Source organism: Suncus etruscus, chromosome 2 (assembly GCF_024139225.1).
Source record: "Suncus etruscus isolate mSunEtr1 chromosome 2, mSunEtr1.pri.cur, whole genome shotgun sequence".
Classification (NCBI taxonomy): Eukaryota; Metazoa; Chordata; class Mammalia; order Eulipotyphla; family Soricidae; genus Suncus; species Suncus etruscus.
This window is the reverse complement of record NC_064849.1, coordinates 1,034,936-1,058,167: the sequence shown is the minus strand read 5'-3', so window position 1 is coordinate 1,058,167 and position 23,232 is coordinate 1,034,936. Positions and strand designations below refer to the sequence as shown.

General features: G+C 52.2%; 3 protein-coding genes across 3 annotated transcripts; 1 reads left to right on the top strand and 2 right to left on the bottom strand.

The window, feature by feature from the left end:
* Positions 1 to 916: 916 nt before the first annotated feature.
* On the bottom strand, positions 917 to 2,557 carry TRIAP1 (TP53 regulated inhibitor of apoptosis 1). Its single transcript, XM_049767882.1, has 2 exons — positions 2,411 to 2,557; positions 917 to 1,210 (listed from the first exon to the last, which is right to left on the bottom strand). Exons 1-2 carry the CDS (start codon positions 2,555 to 2,557, stop codon positions 1,127 to 1,129), a joined length of 231 nt encoding a protein of 76 aa, XP_049623839.1. The 3' UTR covers positions 917 to 1,126.
* Positions 2,558 to 2,561: 4 nt separating this feature from the next.
* On the top strand, positions 2,562 to 7,298 carry GATC (glutamyl-tRNA amidotransferase subunit C). Its single transcript, XM_049768190.1, has 3 exons — positions 2,562 to 2,923; positions 4,550 to 4,653; positions 7,227 to 7,298. Exons 1-3 carry the CDS (start codon positions 2,562 to 2,564, stop codon positions 7,277 to 7,279), a joined length of 519 nt encoding a protein of 172 aa, XP_049624147.1. The 3' UTR covers positions 7,280 to 7,298.
* Positions 7,299 to 10,318: 3,020 nt separating this feature from the next.
* SRSF9 (serine and arginine rich splicing factor 9) lies at positions 10,319 to 22,186 on the bottom strand. The gene is made up of 4 exons (XM_049767872.1): positions 21,973 to 22,186; positions 16,545 to 16,705; positions 13,888 to 14,060; positions 10,319 to 10,806 (listed from the first exon to the last, which is right to left on the bottom strand). The coding sequence occupies exons 1-4, from the start codon at positions 22,158 to 22,160 to the stop codon at positions 10,663 to 10,665; spliced, it is 666 nt and encodes a 221-aa protein (XP_049623829.1). The 5' UTR covers positions 22,161 to 22,186; the 3' UTR covers positions 10,319 to 10,662.
* Between the last annotated feature and the right edge of the window lie 1,046 nt (positions 22,187 to 23,232).

Below are 23,232 nucleotides of genomic sequence, written 5' to 3'. Positions count from 1 at the left end.
GTGTGACTGCCCTGCTCCCCGCCAAACAAAAATCTCAGAAATCGTAAGTTTCTAATTGTTGCACGACTATACTACCTGAGTCTAAAATGGTCCAAAGCCAGGAGTAATTTCTGAGTGCACAGCTAGGAGTAACCCCGGAGCATCAGGGTGTGACCCAAAACTCAATAGTAAATAAAATGTTTCAAGGAAATAGATAAATGGAATAGTTACAGGGTAATAAGTTTTTTTTTGTTTTTTTTGTTTTTTACAAAATACACTGAGTTCCAGGGGCAAGTAATGCTAGAAAATAAATGTTTATTCCATCCTCATGATTGTAAGGGCAGGGCAGGGCAGGCTGGATACAGGAGGTGAACTGAGTACGATTCTTCCTCTCCCCATTAACCCAGGTGCAGCATTCTGCAATTGATGGCACCGGTTTTGACTTAAATCATTGCCTGGAGCTGAAAACTGGCCAACAGCAGCTGTTTACAATCTGTAAAGCCCAAGAAATAGTTCGTTGGCTTCCTCCATAGCTGCTTCAAGGAGCCAAATACTGAAGGACCCTGAGCTAGAAAATGGGTGTTGACTGTAACTTTCGCCATGTTGATCTGAGCTCTTGATACCGCGTATAAAGGAAGGAACTGGGTTAAATAAAAGCTGCCTTCCTGTGGGCTAAAACAGTCCCGTCAGGTCAGCCGTATTAACCGTTAAAGAGTACCCGAGTATCGATAGCAACTGCTGTGGCCATCTGCTTTCAGACCATTTAGCTCCCTGAGAATAGGTGGGTCCCAAGCTATCACTTCCCGGGTCAAGGCTCCAGCTGATTATTACCCGTAGGGTCCTTGGCAGCTAACCAGCGTAGCGTTATGCGTATGGGTACATTCAAAGATGGTCCCAGGCCCAGTTACTGCAGCCATAATCACAAAGCATTCATTCCGCTTGCTCTTACTGAGTTTCCAAGGTGCCTAAGCAGTGAGAATCGTCCCAAACCAATGACAGCCATCATCTTCGACGAGTACAAGGAAAAGATCAAGGAGGAGAAAAAGCAACTCCTCCTAAGTGCCTCATCACCACCGTGGCTTCGAAATCTTGGGTGAGGAAATCCAGAGTTCCGCAGAGGAGTCCGATTTTACGGTGCCTGTGGAGATCAAGAGGAGCCTTCCGATTTTTCTTTGCCATTGCCCATAAACTCCAGTCCTTCGATGGGAATCTCCTTTTCCTTGATGGCTTTCTGACGAGAGGGAAAAGAATACTTTATCAAGAATTCTGAAGCCCAAAGAGCAAAATTTGTAAATAAAACATAACAGGGCGTTTGCCTCGCATGCAGTCGATCCAGGATGGACGGTGGTTCGAACCCCGGCATCCCATATGGTTCCCTGAGCCTGCCAGGAGTGATTTCTGAGCGCAGAGCCAGGAATAACCCCTGAGCGCCGCCACCGGGTGTGGCAACAACAAAAACACAGTACAACAGTAAAGTTAAACCGAAGTAGAATTCCCTAACCGTGAGTCAAATCCCATACTATTCTAACACCTATCAGGGGTCCATTGCACAGGAAAGGGAAATCAGGAAGGAGCCCTGAAGGAATCGCCTAGAACTGAGAAGTGAAATTTAAACAGTAGCACTTCTGCCGAGAGACCCAAGTTTCCATCTAAATGGAATTTAGAGTTTAGGGTTGCAAGGCAGCTGTGACCTTTAGCAAGTCTGACTTTTCTCCCTAGAACTACCCAGAGGAAAGTTGTTCGGTTCGGTTTGGGTTTGGTTTTGTTTTCTTAGGCTACACCAGGCGACGCTGAGGGTCGGCAACAAGCGTAGAACTAACAAGTAACACCCCCAGGGCTAGTCAATTCCTGGCGGTGCCGGGGGACCACACGAAACGCCATGGAGAACCGGATCAACGGCATCCGAGGCCAGCCAAGCCAAGCCAAGCCAGCGCCCTCCCTCGGCCTGGCCTCTCCAGCCCCACCAGAGGCTGCTGGAATGAAATGGAGGTGCCCGGGCCGGGCCCGTTCTCGCTCTCCCCAAAAGCGACATGCGTGTACGGCTGGGGTGCAATGCTCCAAACAGGCCCACGGAGGAGTCCTAGCGAGTGAAGCCCTCCGTGTGTCCCGCCCTAGCCCTGCGGGAGTGGCAGTTTCCCCGGCGCCCCGAAGAGGACCAGAGGACCGGCTGGGGCCGGAGTCGTCTTCGCCTGGCTTTCCACCTGCATCTGGCCTCGGGCCGCAGCCGGCAGCGCGCTCAGGGGAGGCCCGGGGCCCCTCCCGCCCCGCCCTGCCCGGGCCCTCGACGCTCTCTCGGGGGCCGGGGGTCGGGGCCGCGCGCGGCGGGACGGGGCGGTGCTCTTGGGGTCGCCCGACGCCGCGCGAGGAAGCCCGGCCAGGCCGGGGAGGACCCGGGGGAGGACGGCCGCGGAGGCGCCGCCCCGCCGCCCACCTGCACGCACTGCTGGTAGCGCCGGAAGAGGGCGGTGCAGGGGTCGCCGGAGCCGTCGCCCTTGAGGAACTTGTCGGCGAACCAGCGGTTGAAGCACTGGTCGTACTCGCGCTTCATGTCGGTGCAGGCCTCCCCGACGCTGTTCATGGCGATGGCGGCGGCGGCGGCGGCGGCGGCGGCGGCGGCAGGGGCGCGGCGCGCGGCGATGCCGTCACTTCCGGCCTGGGCGCGCGCGACGTCACTTCCGGGCGCGGGCCGCGCGCCGCGGAGGCCGATGTGGGCGCGCGGGTGGCGGGCGTGGCGCCCTTGGGCGGCGGCGGCGGCGGGAGGCGGCGGAGGCGGAGGGCGCCTGGTCTCGGGCCGGGTGGCGGCGCACCTGCAGCGCCTGGCGCTCGTGGACCTGGGCGGCCCCGAGGCCCTGGCCCGGCTGGAGGCCGCCGTGGCGTTCGCCGGCCGGCTGCGCGCGCTCGACACGGCCGGGGTGGCGCCGCTCGAGTCGGTGCTGGAGGGCAGGTGAGCCCGGCGGGCGGAGGGGCGGGCGACGGGCGACGGGCGACGGACGCTCCCGGCCCGGGGTCCCGCGGAGCCGCAGCCGAGCACGACTCCATCCTTGGCGCCCCAGAGGCGTCGGGGCGCGGGACGACGGAGCCAAGGCCTGGGGACTTAGACTCTGAAAGAACGAGTTCCCAACTTCCTGCCGTGAAGACGCAGGCCCAGCACTACCAACGTTTTTGGACATCAAGATCTTGATCTCAGCAAGTCGGTGGAGTATCGGCCACGAGGAAACTGCCCCGGGGAGAATATAAACTGTGCGTCCGCCAGGGTAACTCGGGGTCGAGGTCAGCTGCGACGCAGGATCCCAGGTCTTAGCCACTGTTATGCCGCTCCACAAAAATGGAAACTGCAGTCCAACGGACACCTTTACAAACGATTCTTGTCTCTTTGGGGCCACATCGTGTTCTACCCTCCGAAACTGCTTCTGAGTGACCTCAGGGCATGGAAGCGGGCTGACCAGGTGCAAGGCCAGCCAGCACCTGCCAACAGGCGATCAGCCTACTATTCTTTCTATGCCGCTCCACCCGAAGTTGGTTTGCCCTTCCACCTCTGTACGTAGCACAAAGCTGGAAAAGCCTGGTTTGGCCCTCTCCCAGCCATGACAGAGCAGAACTATTCAGCCGAGGGGTCGAGACAGGCAGGCTCAGGCCGCTTCTAACCCTTTCGATAGTCGAGTGTTCAACGCATTTCGTTTCCCTAGTTTACCAGCCGGATACCTGAGACTTGGCCGTGAACAATAAGATTAGTGACCTAGCTGCCTTTGGATACCTTACAAGGGTCTTTGGTTTTATTTAAGGTGGACGGGGGAGTGTTCTTAAGTTTTTAGATGTTTTGGCCCCATCTAACAACACTCAGGCATTACTCCTGGCTCTGCATTCAAGAATACTCCTAGCAGTGCTCGGGGGACCATAGGGGTTACTGGAATCAAGGTATGTCACATGTAAAGCAAGGGCCTTCTCCACTACATTAGTGGTACCAGAACTGAGTCAGAATACATCGGGTAGGGCAAGGCCTTGCATAGAGCCAACCCAGGTGTGATTCCCCAGTATCCCAGGTAGTTCCCAGAGCCCACCTGGAGTAAACCCAAGCCATTCCAAGTTTGGCCCCCAAACAAAGCAAAATGATATGCGCCGAGATTGGCGTCACGAACTGAAGCCACTTAAAACCATCCCTGAGCAAATTTCTGCACTTGCCAGAGCTCATTTCCCACCCGGCTATCATTTGTAGATCTGTAGACAGCAACGCATTTGGAGTCCCCGTTCCACACCTCAACTGGGGTTATGGCCATTCACTCCCTTGGCAAGCTTTGCTTATCGCGATATTTTAACCCTGCTGGGATTGCCTTTTTACCTTATCTGCCCAAAGCAACTTACCCGTAGTAATCATCCAAAACATTTATTAAATCGCTTACCGAGCTGCTAGGAAAGCCCAGACACTGCAGGCGGTTCGGTTCGTCTACTTAGTCGAGGGCTGATCACAGCCCCAGTGAGGAGGAGGGGTACACACATGGAATGGGCTCCTCCCCCATTCTACTCCTCACTTTCCACTGACCCCAAAAGTAACTGTGGCCCTCTGCTTTTGTAGATGTCTATACCTGAGACCCGACCACGTAGCAGAAGGCAACTGTGCAGAAGACCTACTTCACAATTCACGCCGAGTTGTGGAGGAGTACTTTGTAGCCCCCCCAGGTATGTTGCTCAAAGCAGCGTAGATCATCCCTCGTCATTCCTAGACATACCAAGTAGGGACCGTGAGGGAAGCCCAAACGTGCAGTGTGAAAGCTCTCAGAAAAAAATATCGAGCCGGCTGAAAGGTGATCAAAGACAGGCTTCCTGTTACAAGATCATTCAAGTCTGTGTGTGAAATTATAGATTGGGGGTGGGGGTTGGGCCATACCCAGCAGTGCTCAGGGGTTACTCCTGGCTGTCTGCTCAGAAATAGCTCCTGGCAGGCACAGGGAACCATATGGGGCACCGGGATTCAAATTATCCACCTTTGGTCCTTGATCGGCTGCTTGATCGCTGTGCTATCTCTCCGGGCCCGAAATTATAGATTTTGTTTTATGTCAACTACTAATAAAACTGGAAATTAGTATTCAGTCAGTTTAACTGTTTGCTCCTAATGGTAAAAAATAGTACACACAGGGCCCGGGCAGTGGCGCTAAAGGTAAGGTGCCTGACTTGCCTGCGCTAGCCTTGGACTGACCGCGGTTCGATCCCCCGGTGTCCCATATGGTCCCCCAAGCCAGGAGCAACTTCTGAGCACATAGCCAGGAATGACCCCTGAGCGTTACCGGGTGTGGCCCAAAAAAAAAAAATAGTACACACAAACACACACAGATGGTGCTATAGTGACAGCAGAGTACAGGGACCACCCTCATTTCTAGGGGCCTAGTGGTAACAGGAGTGAGCAAAAACAACTGGGGTGAAGAGTGGCAGATCCAAAACTTGGTTTCTGCCCAAAGGGACAAGCAGAATTTATTGCTTCTCATTCAGGCTGTTTTCCAAAAGAACCAGAACATCTGGTTTTTGTTTTTTGTTTTTTTTTTCTTGTGGTTTTTGGGTCACACCCAGCAGTGCTCAGGGGTTACTCCTGGCTCCGTGCTCAGAAATTGCTCCTGCCAGGCACGGGGGGGGGGGGGGGGGGCATATGGGATGCCAGGATTTGAACCGATGATCTTCTGCATGAAAAGCAAAACGCCTTACCTCCATGCTATCTCTCCAGCCCCAACATGTGGCATTTTGTCTCTCCCAAATTCTAGTGCTGGAAACTAACCCCACCACCACCCAATTTTTTAAAACACAAAAACAAAACATGCAAATAAAACCTATCTGCAAGCCGCTGTGAGCCAGCAATTTACAATTTCTGGAGAGAAAAATTCATGTTTAAAATGTTGTTACAACTGGGCCGGGAAGGTGGCGCTAGAGATAAGGTGTCTGCCTTGCAAGCCGGACCGCGGTTCGATCGGTCCCCCCAAGCCAGGGGCAATTTCTGAGTGCATAGCCAGGAGTAACTCCTGATCGTCAAACGGGTGTGACCCAAAAACCAAAAAAAAAAAAAAAAATGTTACAACTTTTCACTTCACTTTTGTTCCTTGTAGGAAGGGCACACCTTGTAGTACTTGGGTGGCCCTGGCAGTTCTTGGGGGACTTTAAGTTCAAGGAACCCTACCCCCGTCCAAGGGAGAAGCACTGTGAAGACCTGTCAAGATCACCTTTAGCCCTTTCCCTCCAGTTTCCCTCCCTTTTCTTCAAGAACCAACAAGGCACTGCTTGAAGCAAAGTTAGGAAGCAAAGACATTGTGATCTGGGCAGGGACTGGAGAGAGCACTGGAGCAAGATACTGGCCTCACCTGCCAAGGACCCCAGGTTCATCCCTGGCTCCTCTGGCCAGGAATAAGCTGAGCACTGCTCAGTACAACCTAAAAAAAAATCTTTTTGAGGGCCCGGAGAGATAGCACAGCGGCGTTTGCCTTGCAAGCAGCCGATCCAGGACCAAAGGTGGTTGGTTCGAATACCGGTGTCCCATAGGGTCCCCCGTGCCTGCCAGGAGCTATTTCTGAGCAGAGAGCCAGGAGGAACCCCTGAGCACAGCCGGGTGTGGCCCAAAAAAAACAAACAAAAAAAAAATCTTTGAGTTTAACATTTAAATATGTCTTGATTTACTAAGCCACATTGTAAGTAACATTTTCTAATCCCAGTTCTTGATCAGTTTTTTTTCTTTTTTTGATTTTTTGGGCCACACCCATTTGATGCTCAGGGGTTGTTACTCCTGGCTAAGCACTCAGAAATTGCCCCTGGCTTGGGGGGACGCAGGGGGATCAAGCCTTGGTCCTTCCTTGGCCTTGCGCTTGCAAGGCAGATACCTTACCTCTAGCGCCACCTCACTGGCCCCCTTGATCAGTTTTTATCCTTATACATATATGGTTAACTGGTCTACTTATATTTCAGTGTTAATTCAGCTTCACATATTACATGATTTTTTTTTTTCAGATATGCTAACTAGGTTTTTAAGAAAGAGCTGGGGCCAGAGAGAGCACTCCAAGTAGGGTGTTTGCCTTGCACATGGCACACCTGGTTCAATCCAGCACCTCGTTTGGTTTCCCAAAGCACAACAGGAGTGACACCTAAACCCTGCCTCAGGCCCTGAAGAACCAAAGCTACCCTTACTTTCCATAATCCAAGTGACAAATTACTAGCTCTGTAGAGCCAGTGGAAAGAAAGCAGGCTTGGTATAGTAATTTGGTGCTATTGTCAAACAGGTAATATCTCTCTGCCGGATGAACAAGAGCCCTTCCTGCAAGATGAGAAGTAACTCACTGGGCATGAGCATGAGTGCCCCGTGAACCTGGAAGCCTAATAGTGTTTGGTGTGAACAGGGCGAATGGAAATAAACCGATGTGTCCATACTGTTGTCTGTTTTTGTCACACACCCAGTAAGTAGTGCTCAGGGACCACTTCTGGCCAGACGAGGTAGTGGGGAACGGAAGCAGGGTGGGCTCTTCTCGGGCCTGGTTACTTCCATAAATTTTAGCAATACTTTGAAAAGAGAATTGGCCAGCACCTACCCAAAACAAGGCAGACAGTTCGGATCAAGCGTTGTACTCACAGGCTACTTAATATGCAATAATATACAAATTATTGTTATATACAAACAATATACAAATTTACCCTGCAAGCCAATCTCCAGAAAGAACAAGCAAAGAGCACTTAATCCTTCCCTAAGAGTGATGGTCAGAAAATAAGCACCTCAGTTGCCTGCAAAGATAACAGACCATCTTTAAGGAGCACGGTGACAGCCTAGGGCTCTCGCTGTTCCCAAGGAAACTAAAGTTTTCTGTCAAGTTGTGGTGGTTGTTTTGGGGGGGGGGGGCGGGGGGGTAACCATTCCCACCCAGCCATGCTCAGGGATCACTCCTGGCAGTCCTGGACAACCACGTGCAGTGTCTGGGATACAGCAAGGTGTCTTAAATCCTGAACTAGCTCTTTTGCCCTTCTGGAGGGTCTTGTTTTATGTGGGCAGGGGAGTTGGGAGACCATATGGAATGTCAGATTGAACACAGGTCTAACCTATTATCACACTAGCCCTCTGGAGGGTGTCTGTAGTAGACAAGAGTTCAAGAACTCTTAGAATTATTCACCAACCCCCAGAGTGGGGCAAATCATACCTATAATTTCTTTCTGAAAAGAAACAAAAGCAGCCGCTGGACAATTAAAAATAATGAACTTGGATATGTGAATTTGTTAAGGATAGATCTGTTTTTGTTTTAGAGCCATACCTAGCTGTGTTGTGGATTTGCTCCTGGCTCTGTGATCCTTCCAGGCAGACTCGGTACCAAATGGAATCCCGGGGATTGAACCTGGATGTGGAAGGCAAATACTATCCTTTCCCCGGCACCCATCTGGTCATCTAAGCTATGCCAGGAGAGATCCCTGAAAGAAGAGCCAGCAGGAAACCCTGAGGATCACTGGGAGGCAAACAACAAGGGGGAAGGGAAGCAGTAGAGAGGGGATGGATGAGGATCTAGTTGGGAGTCTTGAGAGTGATCATTTCACTGACATATATAAGAACAGTTTATATTTCAGTAACTTGTTTAAAAAAGAAAAAAAGAAAGGTGAGAGGCTAGAGAGAGAGCATAGCAGTAGGGTGTTTGCCTTGCAAGCAGCCAACCCAGGACCAAAGATGGTTCCAATCCCGGAATCCCAGGAGCAATTTCTGAGCACAGAGCCAGAGCCAGGAGGAACCGAGCTGCGCCAGGTGTGGCCGAAAAAACAAAACAAAAGAAGGTGAGGTCCTGGGTCAGAAATTAGTTCAGAGGTAAATGAAATTAGCTCAGAAAATGCCTGGTCCCTAAACACTGCTGTGTCTGCCCCCAAATCCCCCAAAAGCACTAGATCTGGTGGAGTAGCCACCCTTCTCTCCAGTTACTACTGAACTGAGATGAATCCAAGATATTGAGGTGGTTTTTAAAAAACTCAAGATACTAAAATTTACTAGGCTGAAGGATAAAAGTGAAGAACTTCCTAATGATCTTTCACATGGTTAAAAATCTGTTTCTGGGGGCCAGAGCTGTGACGTAAGTGGTAGGGCATCTGCCTTGCAAGCCCTAGCCTAGGATGGACCGGGACTGTGATTCGATTCCCCCCCACCTCCCGGCGTCCCAAATGGTCCCCCAAGCCAGGAGGAACCCCTGAGCATCACAGAGTGTAGCCCAAAGCCCACCCCAAAATATATGTTTCTGTTGGGACTGGAGCAAATAGTACAGCTACACTTGCCTTGCACCATCCCACCTGATTCAAGCATGCCTAGCGTCCCTGAGCCCAACCTTGAGTGACTCCTGATGAAGAGCCAGAAGGAAGCCCCAAGTGCCACTGGGGGTGGCCCCAAAACAAAGTCGCAAATAAATAAAATCAGTATCTACTCATTCTCATTCCCCATTTACAGTGTTCCTTCCCTTTAAGGCAGCTTTTTTTTTTTTCTGTTTTCTTTTTTCTCTTTTTGAGAGGGAGAGGGAGAGAGATAGAGAGGGAATGGGAGAGGGGGGGGAAGAGAGAGAGGGAGAGGGAGAGAGGGGGAGAGGGAGAGAAAGAGAGAGGGAATGGAAGAGAGAGGGAGAGGGAGGGAGAGAGAGCTAAAGCAGCTTATTTTATATAAACTTGGTCTTGAATTGTAGGACCAGCTCTTGGAATTGAAGTTCTCAGTAAGTTTCCGCTTCTGCTCTATATCGACTGGGTTACAAGCTGCTACTACAAGTCAATTTGGTTTTGGGTCACACCTGGTGGCACTCAGGGCTTACTCCTGACAGCCACACGGGAACCATATGGGATGCTGGAATCCGAACCACCATCTGTCTTGGATCGGCTACGTGCAAGGCAAATGCTCTACTGCTGTGCTATCTTCTCTGGCCCCCTACTAGTCAATCTTAATTTTGTTTTTTTTTTTTGGGGGGGGGTGAGGGGCCATAGCTGGCAGTGCTGAGGGGGACCCTATGGGATGCTGGGGGTAGAACCTATGTCGGCCACGTGCATGGCAAATACCCTCTCCACTGAACTATCTCTCTGGCCTTCGATTTTTTTTTTGTTTGTTTTGTTTTGTTTTTCGGGCCACACCCGTTTGATGCTCAGGAGTTACTCCTGGCTACGAGCTCAGAAATTGCTCCTGGCTTGGGCGGACCATATGGGACGCCAGGGGATCGGGGATCGAACCGTGGTCCTTTCCTTGGCTAGCGCTTGCAAGGCAGACACCTTGCCTCTAGCGCCACCTCGCCGGCCCCTGGCCTTCGATTTTTAATTTCCTCAACCAAGTGTGCCTGTTGGTGCTAGCTATGAACTCAATCAAGGACAACCACGCATATCCATGACTAAACATTTAAAATATATTTCTAAAGAGAATGGGCCGACTCGGTCGCAGTAACTACTGATCCCCATAACAGAGTAACCCACACGCACAGCACTGATTTTCCCCCATTATCCGGGGTGAAAAATAGACACCTTGTTTCTGAACCAAAACCACTCTCCGCAGTTGGAAACGTGTCACTGCTAATAGGGCCCTGGTAGAAATCATGTCGTTTTATTTCCTTTTTAAAAAAAATTAAAAAAATTTTCTAAGACACTAAATCATCAATCTGGAATGTAGAGGCTGAGCCGAAAGCAGCTCAGTTCACCTAGAAAGCAAAGACCAAATTCCCATCACCTGTCTCAGTAGGGCCTGAAAGGAGAGAAGTAATGTGGGGAACCCCTGCTTTGGTATGGAGAGTCACGGCCTCTGGAGCCAGACCTCGACCGTGAGTAGCCATAGCTGGTGCTTCTCTCTGGATAAACGCGGATGTAGGAAGTTTCACCCTGAAATTCAAGAGGAGTGAAACAAGAAATGAGACTCTGAAGGAAAAAGCAAACTAGACCCAGAACTGCTTCATTACTGAGCATTTACCTTGTTGAGCCCTCGCCATAATGTCAGGAGACACTATTATTATTACTAGTCCCTCACCTCACCCCCGCCAGGAGTTATCTAGAACCTCGATGGCAAACCAATGGCACGTGTGCCAGCGGTGGCACACGGGAAGGTCCGCAATTAAGATAGGCGGCACGGGACCAGAGAGAGCATGGGGGTAAGGCGTTTGCCTTTCATGCAGACGGTCATTGGTTCGAATCCCGGCATCCCCGAGTCCGCCAGGAGCGATTTCTGAGCGTGGAGCCAGGAGTAACCCCTGAGCTTTGCAGCTCACCTGGCAATAGGGCCGGACTGGCCTTTGGGAGGACCGGGCATTGTCTGGCAATTTGGGTACTAGGGCTCAAAAAGGTTAGCCATCACTGCTCTAGAAGGTCGAGGGCGCACAGAGCAGGCACTACCACCCATCCCAGCCCGCCCACTTCCTTACTTGCCAAGCTGGGGCCAGGCAGCTAGCTCCTGGGGCTAGCACATTTCCAGCATGTTCGATACCTGGCACCACGATGTTCACCCGAGCACCATTAGGGTGGCCCTGATGTTTCCCAGTGCTGCAGGGCCCAATCAATTCCCGACCAAACATCACTGGGAGTGGCCCCTAGACCCTTGAGCACTGCTCAACACCTTCCCCCAGGAGAACAGAAAAGTTGACTGATATCTGCTCTAGGTAACAAAACATTAAGCGGTAACACTGTATGCGTTACATACACATGTACTGTTACACTATTTGAGCTCCCTTCAATCCAGAGATGGCAAGGATGTCAAAGTTCAGGCTGTATCTGATACCGGCAACCCCTGGATCAGAACTATGGAGCTAGGAGGAACTAACTCGGAAAGAGCCTCAGACCTGGATCCCGTTTCTCTTCCTGACAGTCCAAAAGTGCTGCCATTCTTGGCATCATTTGCATATGACAGAACCAGTTTCAGTGGCTGGGCGAAGGAAGGATAAAAGCGGCAGACAAGTCATGCCAGGCTGGCCTCGCCCTTGCCCCTCAACCAGCATTCTGAGCAGATCTAAAGATGAGAGATGAAGCAAGCCAGGTGCTTCCCCTATAAAGTCCTTAATTAGGATTTGCCCTCACTGAGGCCCTGGTTTACAATATAACTGTGGGCCAAACGCCGTTCTGTTTTTGCTCCAAAGTCCTGAAGAACAGGCCAAGTAAAAGGATCGTGATAACTGGGCTATGCAAGCCTTCGCAGCCACTCAGGGCAGGACAGGGATAGCCAAATGGAAGGAAATACCTAATTTTTTAAGTGAAAACAATTTCAGGAGCTGGAGTGGTAGCACAGTCATAGGGAGTTTGCCCTGCACACAGCCGACCCAGGATGAAGCGGGTTCAATCCCCAGCATCCCATATGGTCCCCGAGCCTAACAGGAGCGATTTCTGAGACCAGAGCCAAGAGGAACCCGAGAGCCACCGGGTGTGCCCCCCCCCAAAAAGTGAAAACTTCCAGGGGCCGGAGAGATAGCATGGAGGTAGGGCATTTGCCTTGCATGCGGAAGGATGGTGGTTTGAATCCAGGCATCCCATATAGTCCCCCGAGCCTGCCAGGGGCGACTTCAGAGCATAGAGTCACCCCTGAATACTGCCAGGTGTGACACACACACGCCCAAAAATCAAATAACAAAAGTGAAAACTTCTAATGAACAAAACTTACACAGAAAGATATTAGGGCAGAGAGAGAAATCCATGTTTCAGAGTACACAGACTTCTTCAAAGGGGAAAAAAAAGATAAAAAGAAAAAAAAGAGATTTGACAGGCCCGGAGAGATAGCACAGCGGCATTTGCCTTGCAAGCAGCTGATCCAGGACCAAAGGTGGTTGGTTCGAATCCCGGTGTCCCATATGGTCCCCCGTGCCTGCCAGGAGCTATTTCTGAGCAGACAGCCAGGAGTAACCCCTGAGCGCCGCCGGGTGTGGCCCAAAAACCAAAAAAAAAAAAAAAAAAAAAAAAAAAGAGAGAGATTTGAATTCTAGGGAGAACATGGGCTGAGAGCAAGGCAGGAAATGTCCGACTTGTATGTGGCTCGAAGGTGCAGCCAAGCCACCTCTTCACAAGGAACAGCACAGCAGTGAGAGCAAGAATGGATGGGAACAGCACAGAGATGCTAGACTTGCATGCAGCTGACCGGGGTTCAATCTCCTGTACCCCACACGAGTACAGTATTTGAACAGTGCTGGTGTGGCCCACTCCTCCTCCCCCAAAGAGAGCTAATAAGTTCCAAGTGTCAAGTAATCATGAGAAAATGTTTTTGTTTTTTTTTTGGTGGTTTTTGGGTCACACCCGGCAGTGCTCAGGGGTTATTCCTGGCTCCAGGCTCAGAAACTGCTCCTGGCAGGCACGGGGGACCATATGGGACACCGGGATTCGAACCGATGACCTCCTGCATGAAAGGCAAACACCTTACCTCCATACTATCTCTCCGGCCCCATGAGAAAATGTTTTGAAAGCGAAAGAAAACATTAAGAAGGCAGGCTCGGGCCCAGAGAGATAGCACAGCGGGGTGTGGCCCAAAAACCAAAAAAAAAAAAAAAAAAAAAAAAAGAAGAAAGAAGGCAGGCTCAGAATTCAAAGACGGTCTCTTACTACTTTGGAGAAGAAAAACTGGACAAGACAAGTCAGCCCGACAGCATGAGCTGGACAGGAAGGTTGGCTGGCACAGCCTGAGCCGACTCATGTTCCGGAGGGTCAATGAGAACGGAGTCCCTCGTCAAGTGAGCGTCTTCCCAGGAGAGCTCACCCCACCATGTTCTGAGACTACATCCACGTTCTCCCTGGAGCAGGAATACTACGGCTGCAGTTTTGTCTGCTACGACTGCCGGTCCGGCATGCTCAACTCCTTGGCTTTGCCCACTGCGGGTGCGCCGTGGTGTTCAAGCGGCAAAGGCATGCCCTGCTGCTACTCTAGCCAAGTCAGCTTCGAAGAGTGACCACAGAAAGCCAGTGCTCGTCTCTCAACCAAAAACAGGGACCCACCTCGTGAGAGCGGAATTTGGTGTCGTCCAGCTTCCGCAGGGCGTACTCCATGTCTTCTTTCCGGAGATACTCCACCATGCCCATCCCATCCTTCTGCACGTCCGCGTAACACACATCCCCGGCTTCGCGCATGTGGTCTTTCAGGTCCTGCCAGCTGCCCGACGGTGGAAGTCCTGGGCACAGAGAATGCAAAACGAGAGACTAGATCCTTACGCCATAGAAAAAAACCCGCACAAAAGGACCTAGGGGAGAGAATAAGAGCATGTACGAGGCCTGTGGTTATTCCCATACTTCAAGGGTGGAGAAACCCTGCATCTCTGAGGCCAAGGGAATTCCCTTTCTAATCTCCCCAATATTTACTGTGCCTATACAAAAAAATAAAAAAAGGCACAAATTAATTTTTTTTATTGTTTTTTTGTGTGCCTTGTTTTGTTTTCATCTTGGGACCGTGATTATTGTTTGGTTGCTGTCTTTACTGCTGTGGTGCCTTTTGGGTTGTATTTCTTTTTTTGTATTGTTATATTTTTCTTCCTTTTTCCCTTTCATAACTTGAACCATCTTGTCCTGCCTCACAAATTGAGGGAGAAGTAATGGAAGGTACCAAGACCAAACAGTCGTATGAACATTGAGTAGAAATAAAATACGATCAGACTCAAACACCAAACCCAAAGCCAACGACAACAGAATTGACACCCAATCTACAACAAGCTAGGCACAGAGGGGACCACTTACACTAGCAGCCCGGGGGTCAAAGGAGGGGGATATGAGATGCATGCTGGGAACGGGTAGAAGGAGAAAAACATTGGTGTGGGAATGCCCCTGATTCAATGTCACTATGTACTCAAAATATTAATGTGAAAGATTTGTAATCCACTGTGGTCCACTAAGAATCAGCAATAAATTGGGGCCGGAGAGATAGCACAGTGGTAAGGCGTTTGCCTTAGACGCAGAAGGATGGTGGTTCGAATCCCGGCATCCCATAGGGTCCCCTGAGCCTGCCGGGAGCAATTTCTGACCGTGGAGCCAGGAGTTACCCCTGAGCGCTGCCGGGTGTGACCCAAAAAATAAATAAACAAAAAAAATCAGCAACAACAAGGAACTTGTCAGTTCATTGCTACTCATTACTGGGGGGAGGGGTTTGGACCACACACAGGATACTACTAGCTCTGTGGTCAGAAGTCACTCCTGGCAGCCTCTGAGGACTTTTCAAATCTTAGTCGAGGACACAAACCCAGAAAACATCCAAGAGTGATAACTCCCCTGAGGTAACTGGCTATAGGGCCTGAAAGATATATTAGGGGTTGCAGTACAAGCTCACTGACCGCGGTTCAATTCCTGGCACCCCGTGGTCAGTGACCTGGGAGCAGACCTCCAGCCACAGGGGTATGGTCCTAAAACAGAAAATAAATCCAAAAGAGGCTGCTCTGGAGGCCAGGTATGTGGTTCCATGGTAGAGCACATGCATCTGTGAGGCCCTGGGCTTTAGTCCAATCACCCAAACAAGCTCGTCTTAAACTAATCATCAGATGCAAAGTCCTTTCAACGGAGTAAGAATTGTTTCAAAAAAGAAGAAAAAAATAAAAAGAAAAGAATTGTTTCAAATTTGTTGGGGCCTGAGCGATAGCACAGTGGCTGACCCAGGAGCAATTTGTGCCAGGAGGGCAGACAGAGCTAGGAGGAACTCAAGTGCTGCCAATTCACTGTCTGAGTCTCTGAGTTCTACTATTCTCCATTATGAACCAACTATTTTTTTTCCTGACTAAATACTCAATGCATGGGAACTCTAAAAACATCCAATGAATAACCAAAGTGTAGCTAACACAACAAAATGTGTAGTGAGCTTTTGTGTAGCGAGAATGACTGACAAATTAGACAAAGCACCTCTTAAGGACCACCAACACTCATCAATTCGGTAGGGAAGGGGGATGCAGGGAAGGTTCAGACGCTACAACTAGTTGGGAATTCCACAGTGCTACCTCGTGTTAAGAGATGAGTGGTTAAGGCACTGGAACTGCCTCACAACCACCACATATGAACCCTTGGGCCACATCGCTAAGCACAAACAGAGATAGCCTCAAAACAAAACAAAACATCAAATTAAGGGGCCAGATCCATAGCATAGACTCGCAGTGGTCCTCAAACTATGGCCCGCGGGCCACATATTGTATTTGTATCTGTTTTGTTTCTTCATTGCAAAATAAGATATATGCAGCGTGCATAAGAATTCGTTCCTAAGTTTTGTTTTTACTATAGTCAGACTCTCCAATGGTCTGAGGGACAGTGAACTGGCCCCCTGTTTTAAAAGTTTGAGGACCCCTGGTAGAGGTAGGAAGTTTGACCTGCATGTGGTTTAGTTCCCTGAGCCCAACCAGGAATGATACCTGAAGGCAGAGCCAGGAGTAAGACCTGAGCAATTAGGCATGGCCCAAAAAACAAAAAAAAAGAGAAAAAGAAAACCTTTCCCAAAGCCGCACCGCAATGCAGTTTCCCAGGCAAGCTGGGCAAGGCCCCAGGTTTCACCACACACAGGTTACAGGAATGAAAGCTGTGTCCGAGTAGCCCTGCACTGAAAAAACATCAGCTAACGTTTCTGAGTGGCCAAACCTCGCTAAGCGGTTTACACCTGCCTCCATTCCGCCCATCTGAAAAAAACATACCTGAAACGAGAACTCGGAAATCGGATCTTCGTGTAGGAGGCCCGTTCCTCCCGCCACGGGGCCACCCGCCCCGGATCCCGTAAGTGCGAGGGAACTCCACGCGAAGCCGGCACTGGCCATAGTTGTATCCGTTCCTTCCATAAATTGCATCTTCGGCATCTCTGCAAGAGAAGCTCGAGTTACTGCTGCCCAGGAGGCTAGTGACATCACAATAAAAGGGAAATGAGGGCCTGGAGAGATAGCATGGAGGTAAAGTGGTTGCCTTGCATGCAGAAGGGCGGTGGTTCGAATCCCGGCATCTCACAGGGTCCCCTGAGCCTGCCAGGAGCGATTTCTGAGCATAGAGCCAGGAGTAACCCCTGAGCTGTGACCAAAAAAAAAAAAAAACACACAAAAAAAGGGGGGGGGGAATGAAAATGTGTGTTACCAAACAGGAACTTGGCACGTTACTGCTTTGATATGATACGAAATGGTACTGTTCGCAGATTAAACTTGACCATGATCACCCACTGTCCTAGGTAGGTAAGGAACACTAAAAACTGGCAGACGGTATTTATTGTAGTAGAGAAACCAATAGAAGGAAGCTAATGGGGTAGAGAGGTGTCATTAGAGATGATTTATTTCACCAATAAAACCATTTCTCTATTATTGCTGAGAAGTTTCTCAAAGGGTATACCATGTACTAGCGGTCTTTTTTTTTTTTTGGGGGGGGGGGGACACCCAGCAATGCTCCGGGGTTACTTCTGGCTCTGCACTGAGGAATCTTCTGGCAGTGCTCAGGAGACCATAAGGGATGCCAGGGATTGAATCTGGGTTGGCCACATGCATGGCAAGGCCATAAACAGTGTATAATCGAACTGGAGTAATAACACAGCAGTAGGGTGTTTGTCTTGCACACTATTGACCTGGGAGGAACCCGGGTTCAATCCCTAGCATCCCATAAGGTCCCCGAGCCTGCCATGAGCAATATGTGATAGCAGATCCAGGAGTAACCAGTTAGCGCCACCAGGGGTACTATCTGTATACTGTACTATTTCTCTCTGATCCTTGTGCTATGTTAGGCTTCTTATTTGGGCGGGGGGTGGGGGGTCACACCCGGTGTCACTCAGGGGTTATTCCTGGCTCTACACTCAGACATCACTCCTGGAAGGCTCGAGGGACCATATGGATGCTGGGATTCAAACCACTGTCCATCTTGGATCGGCTGTGTGCAAGGCAAACGCCATTCGGCTGTGCTATCTCTCCAGCCCACCATATGTTAGCTTTTTTCGCGGGGGGTGGGTGGGGGGTGGGGGGAGGGTTTGGTTTTTGGGTCACACCCTGGAGCACTCAGGGATTACTACTGGCTCTATGCTCAGTAATTGCTCCTGGCAGGCTCGGGGGACCATTTGGAATGCTGAGATTCGAACCACTGTCCTTCTGCATGCAAGGTAAATGACCTACCTTCATGCTATCTCTCTGGCTCATAGGCTTTTTAATATTCTTCCATAAGGTCTAGTTCAGCGGTCGGCAAGCCGCGGCTCGAGAGTCACATGTGGCTCTTTACACTTTTTAATGCGGCTCTTCTGTGTGCCGGGTGCTCCTAGCCTCTGTCAGTGCACGCCCTGTGTGGCTCTCAAAATAAATTTCAATCATAGTGTTGGCGAGATTTGGCTCAGTTGAAAAAAAAAGGTTGCCCACCACTGGTCTAATTCCATCAATTGATAGGAAATAAAAAATAAAATAAAATAAAATAAAAGGGCCCGGAGAGATAGCACAGCGGTGTTTGCCTTGCAAGCAGCCGATCCAGGACCCAAGGCGGTTGGTTCGAATCCCGGTGTCCCATATGGTCCCCCGTGCCTGCCAGGAGCTATTTCTGAGCAGACAGCCAGGAGTACCCCTGAGCACCGCCGGGTGTGCCCCAAAAGCCAAAAAAAAACATAAAAACATAAAAATAGGGGGCAGGAAAGGACTATTAAGATAATACAACAAGGTGGGCAAGCGGGCCGTGCCGGGATGCCCAAGTCGTGCGCGGCGCGGCAGTGCTGCAACCGCTACAGCAGCCGCAGGAAGCAGCTCAGCTTCCACCGCTACGGGAGTGGGTGCACAACATGGGCCGCGGTAACGTCCAGCCCAAGCAGCACACGGTCCTCTGCTCCGAGCACTTTCGGCCCGAGTGCTTCAGAGCCTTCGGGAACCGCTAGAACCTGACCCGCAGCGGTACCGAGTTCGCCTTCCCGCACCGTGCCCCGCTGGCAAGGGCGAGTGCAGCGCGAACCAGCCAGGGCAGGAAGGCCACCCCTGAGGAGGGGCAGGTCCTGCCAATGAACCCCGAGGCCCCTGCACCCCGCCGCGGCCCACCACCACCCCCGCCACCACCACCCTGCGATCACAGCTACCTGGACACCCTCAAGGACAAACTCTTGGTGGCGCTGAAGGAGAATGAGAAGCTGCGTAGGCGTGTGAGGGCCCAGAGGCTGGTACTGCGGAGGCATGCACGGAGCCAAGCCATGGGGGCAGGGTCCGAACCCGCTGCGACCCCTGGGAACCCCCCAAGTTGTGCAGAAAGCACCCCTGAGCAGGTCACCGCCCCGCAGTGAGGCTGCTGGGCCTGAGACCTAACAGAGCATCTGCCCTCCCCTTCTCACCCACCCACCCTCGAGGGTCCCCCAGGAGGCCAGTTTGTGTGAACAAGCAGGCCCTGGGGTTCTTGGCAATATTGGGGACATGGAGGCCTGACCCTCAGCTCCACCCCCTGGCGACCCTGCAAGGCATTGACAACTCGTCCCCAGCCAGCTTCCAGGAAAGGTTTATTGGGTGGGTGGGGTACAGTCCTTTCAAGTGGGGGGAGGGGATGGGCTCTGTGTCTAAGGACATGACAAAGCCCCCCAAGACTGATTCGTGAGTGGAAATAAATAGCCCAACTGTGGGGAAAAAAAATACATCAAGGACCAGAGCGGTAGGGCGCTTGCCTTGCACCTGTCAGACCCAGCAATGGACCTTGGTTTGATCCCTGGCATCCCATATGGTCCCGGAGCCAGGAGTGATTTCTGAGTACAGAGCCAGGAGTAACCCCTGAGCGTCACTAGGTGTGCCCCCCACAAAAGATAATACAATAAGGTGCTTGCCTTGCAAGCACCTGACCCCAACTCAATCCCCAATACCACACAGGATCCCTAAGTAAACACACCCAGGCATAAGTCCTGAGCACAGCAAGGTATAGCTCAAAACACATTAACAGAAAATAAAGGCAGGAGGCACATGCTCAATCCCTGGCACTACAGTGCTCACAGCACTACCAGGATGACTCCATTGGCACTAAACCGGGAGAGACCCCCCCTGAGTCAGGAGGACCACAGCTCAGCTACAGAGCACGTGCCTCACATGTATGAGGCCCTACGTGTGATCTCGTCCCACCCTTCTCCCCAGTAGAGCAAAGCTCCCCATACAAGCAAATCAGTATCTTCTTAGGAAATTCTAACTGCCAGGGTACCTTTTCAGGATTAGATTTACGTGTCAAATATGGGTCCATTTCACCAAAAGAGTTGTGTATTTAAAGTTCCTTTCTGAGGGGACAGAGCTGACCCAAGATGGACCCAGGTTTGATCCCTGGCATCTCATATCGTCCCAAGCCTACCAGGAGAGATTTCTGAGTGTAGAGCGAGGAGTAACCCCTGAGCGCCGCTGGGTATGGCACCCAAAACACTAAATAAATAAATTAAATAAATAAAAATAAACTTCCTTTCAGGAGCCAAACGAGAGTATAGTGAGCAGCCTTGAATATAGCTGCCCCAGGTTCAATCCCCTGAGCACAGCTGGATGTGACCCCCCAAAAAAAGTTACTTTCAAAGCTGTCCTGTGTTCTATCCCATAGCAAACTCCCCCCTCCCCAACGTGATTCCAAGTTCTCTCTGAGCACAAAGCCAGAAGTAATAAGCCCTGAGCACCTCAGTGGTACACAAAAAAGCAAAAGTGGTTCCTTTGGTCCTGAGCGACAGTACAGCTATAGGGTGCCTGTCTTGCATGTGGCTGACACATAGAGGGTTCCCCAAACCCCACCTGGAGTGATTCCTGAGTGCCTCCTGATGTGGCCCCAAAAAGCAAAAAGCTAAAGATACTTTGTCTTCCGGGGAGGCTCTGGAGAGAGAGGGAAGGTAGCCTACAGAGACAAGCAGAGCTAAACTGCATCAGTCACGAAAACATCAAGTCTGTCTTTTACTTAAAGGCTTATAAATAAGCTCGGCGGACCACACCCAACGCATCTGTTTAATATTTGGGGGGGGGGGGGTAAATATATAAACTGGGGAGAGAGGCAGCAGCGCAGCTGGGATTCAAGAGCCAACTCGTTTTTTGTTGTGTTGTGGCCACATCCAGCAGTGCTCAGGGCCTACTCCTGGCTCTTCACTCCCCGCAGGCTAGGTGACATGGGATGCCAGGTTCGACCCCAAGTCCGCTGGATGCAGGCAAGGGAAATGCCCGACCACTGCCATTGCTCCGGCCCCAAGAGCCAACTCTTAACGACCAACTGCCCAGCGTTCCAATCCTTCTCCCTGCTAGCCGCCAGTATTCATGCCCTCGATTTCCTCGCATCTCTAAACATGACCGACACAGGGGCCGGAGAGATAGCATGGAGGTAAGGCGTTTGCCTCTCATGCAGAAGGTCATCGGTTCGAATCCCGGCGTCCCATAGGGTCCCCCGTGCTTGCCAGGAGCGACTTCTGAGCATGGAGCCAAGAGTAACCCCTGAGCACTGCCGGGTGAGACCCAAAAACCAAAAAAAAAAACCAAAAAAACATGACCGACACAAGGAATCTGGGCAAGAAAGAAGGTGCTCTGTGTCCTGCAGCGCTTTCTCCACACTGGGCTTCTTCTGCGCCGAAGAGGCGTGTTGGGCAGGGGAGGAGATGATGCCAATGCAATGTAGCAAGGAGAACGGGCCCAGACCTTGATCCCTAACGGCTCCCCCAAAGCTGGGACTTCTGACTAGATAAGATAGAAAAGCAGGGGCCAGAGCGATAGCACAGGGGAAAGGCGTTTTTGTTTGCCTCGCACGCTGCTGGACGGGGACAGACCCGGGTTCGATCCCGGGCATCCCATAGGGCGGGCCCCTGAGCCTGCCCGGGTGGGGGGAGAGGAGCGATGTCTGAGCCCCCCTGAGCGAGCAAGCCCGCCCCGCGCATGCGCGGCCCTCGTCCGCCCGCCCGCCGACTGCGCACGCGCGGGCCCCTCCCCTCCCGCCAGGGACCCCACGGGGCTCGGGGCCCCGCTCGGTCGCGGCTCCGGGGAAGCGAAGGGGAAGCGAGTTAGGGAGGGGGGAGGGGGAGGGGCGGCAGGGCGCCGCGCATGCGCAGACCGGACCCGCCCCCCCCCCCGCCTCCCTGGTCCCTCCCGGGGGCGCCGGCGCGCGGGGCGGGGGTCCCGTCCTTCCGCCCGCCCGCCCGGGCCTCACCGCGGGTCCTCGAAGCGCACGAAGGCGAAGGGCACGAGGCTGTGGCGGTTCTTGAGCTCGATCTCGCGGATGCGGCCGAACTTGTAGAAGAGGTCCTCCAGGTCCTTCTCGCGCACGTCGCTCGGCAGGTTGCCCACGTAGATGCGCCCGTCGCCCTCGCCGCCGCGCTCGTCCGCCCAGCCCGACATCCGCGCCGCTCCGCGCCCGCGCGGCGCCTCGCCCCGCCTCGCCTCGCCCGCCTGCCCGGCCCGGCCCGGCTCCCCGCAGCGTCCGCGGGCTCCGGCGAGCGCTCAGCCGCGCTGCATTGTGGGAGCCGAGCGCCGGCCGGAAGCCAGCCCCGGGGCGCGGCGCGTCGGCGTCGGAGGCGCGGGCGGCGTCTTAAAGGGGAGGACGCGGCCCGGCGGCCCCGGCGGGCGCGGCGCCTGCGCGCTGGCGGCCGCGCGCGGGGGGGAGCGCGGGGGACGGGCGCGCACGGCGCGTGCGCGGGGGGCCGCACGGAAGGGAGCTTGTTAAAGGGGACGCGCGCGGCCTCGGTCCCGGCCCCGCGCGTGCGCACTGGCTTTCGCGCGCGGGAGGGGACTTGCTCACGGCCCGGGACGGACGCGGCGACGCTCTCGGCGCGTGCGCAGTGGAGACCGCTCGGGGAGGGGAGGGGTGCGCGAGGCCGTGCGCCCCGGAGCGTGTTAAAGGGGGCGCGCGCGGCGCTCGGTCCGGGCTCGGCGCGTGCGCACTGGCGGCCGATTCCGTGCGTGGCGAGTCGCTCGCGACGTGCGCACGCGTGGTGTCTGTTTCCTCCCTCTTCCCCCTCTTGAAGTCTTTCATTTAATGAATAAGCGGTCATCGGTGATCGGAGGATCCAATCACTTATTTTTCACTTGAATGCGAATTTAAATAGAGAAGTTTGTCTATTCATTTATCAATTAAGTCATTCATTTCATGAATAATCAATCACAAGTGATAAGAGGACTCGATCATTTACTTTTATTCTTGAATGCGAATTTAAATAGAAAAGTATGTTTGATACAAAGGCATCATGCGCATTCAAATTTAATGTAAGTCATTTGTAGGATAAATTGCTCATTGGATCAAGTGAATATACTGTCTGTAAATCAATATATGGATGCTTAATGTGTGTTATGTAGCAATGTGAGTTAACATGGGAATGATGACATACAGGCCAATGTAATATAAAACAATAGATTTCATTTAAGACCGAGGTGGCATTTAGTTAAGTGGGGGCACACCCGGCGGTGCTCAGGG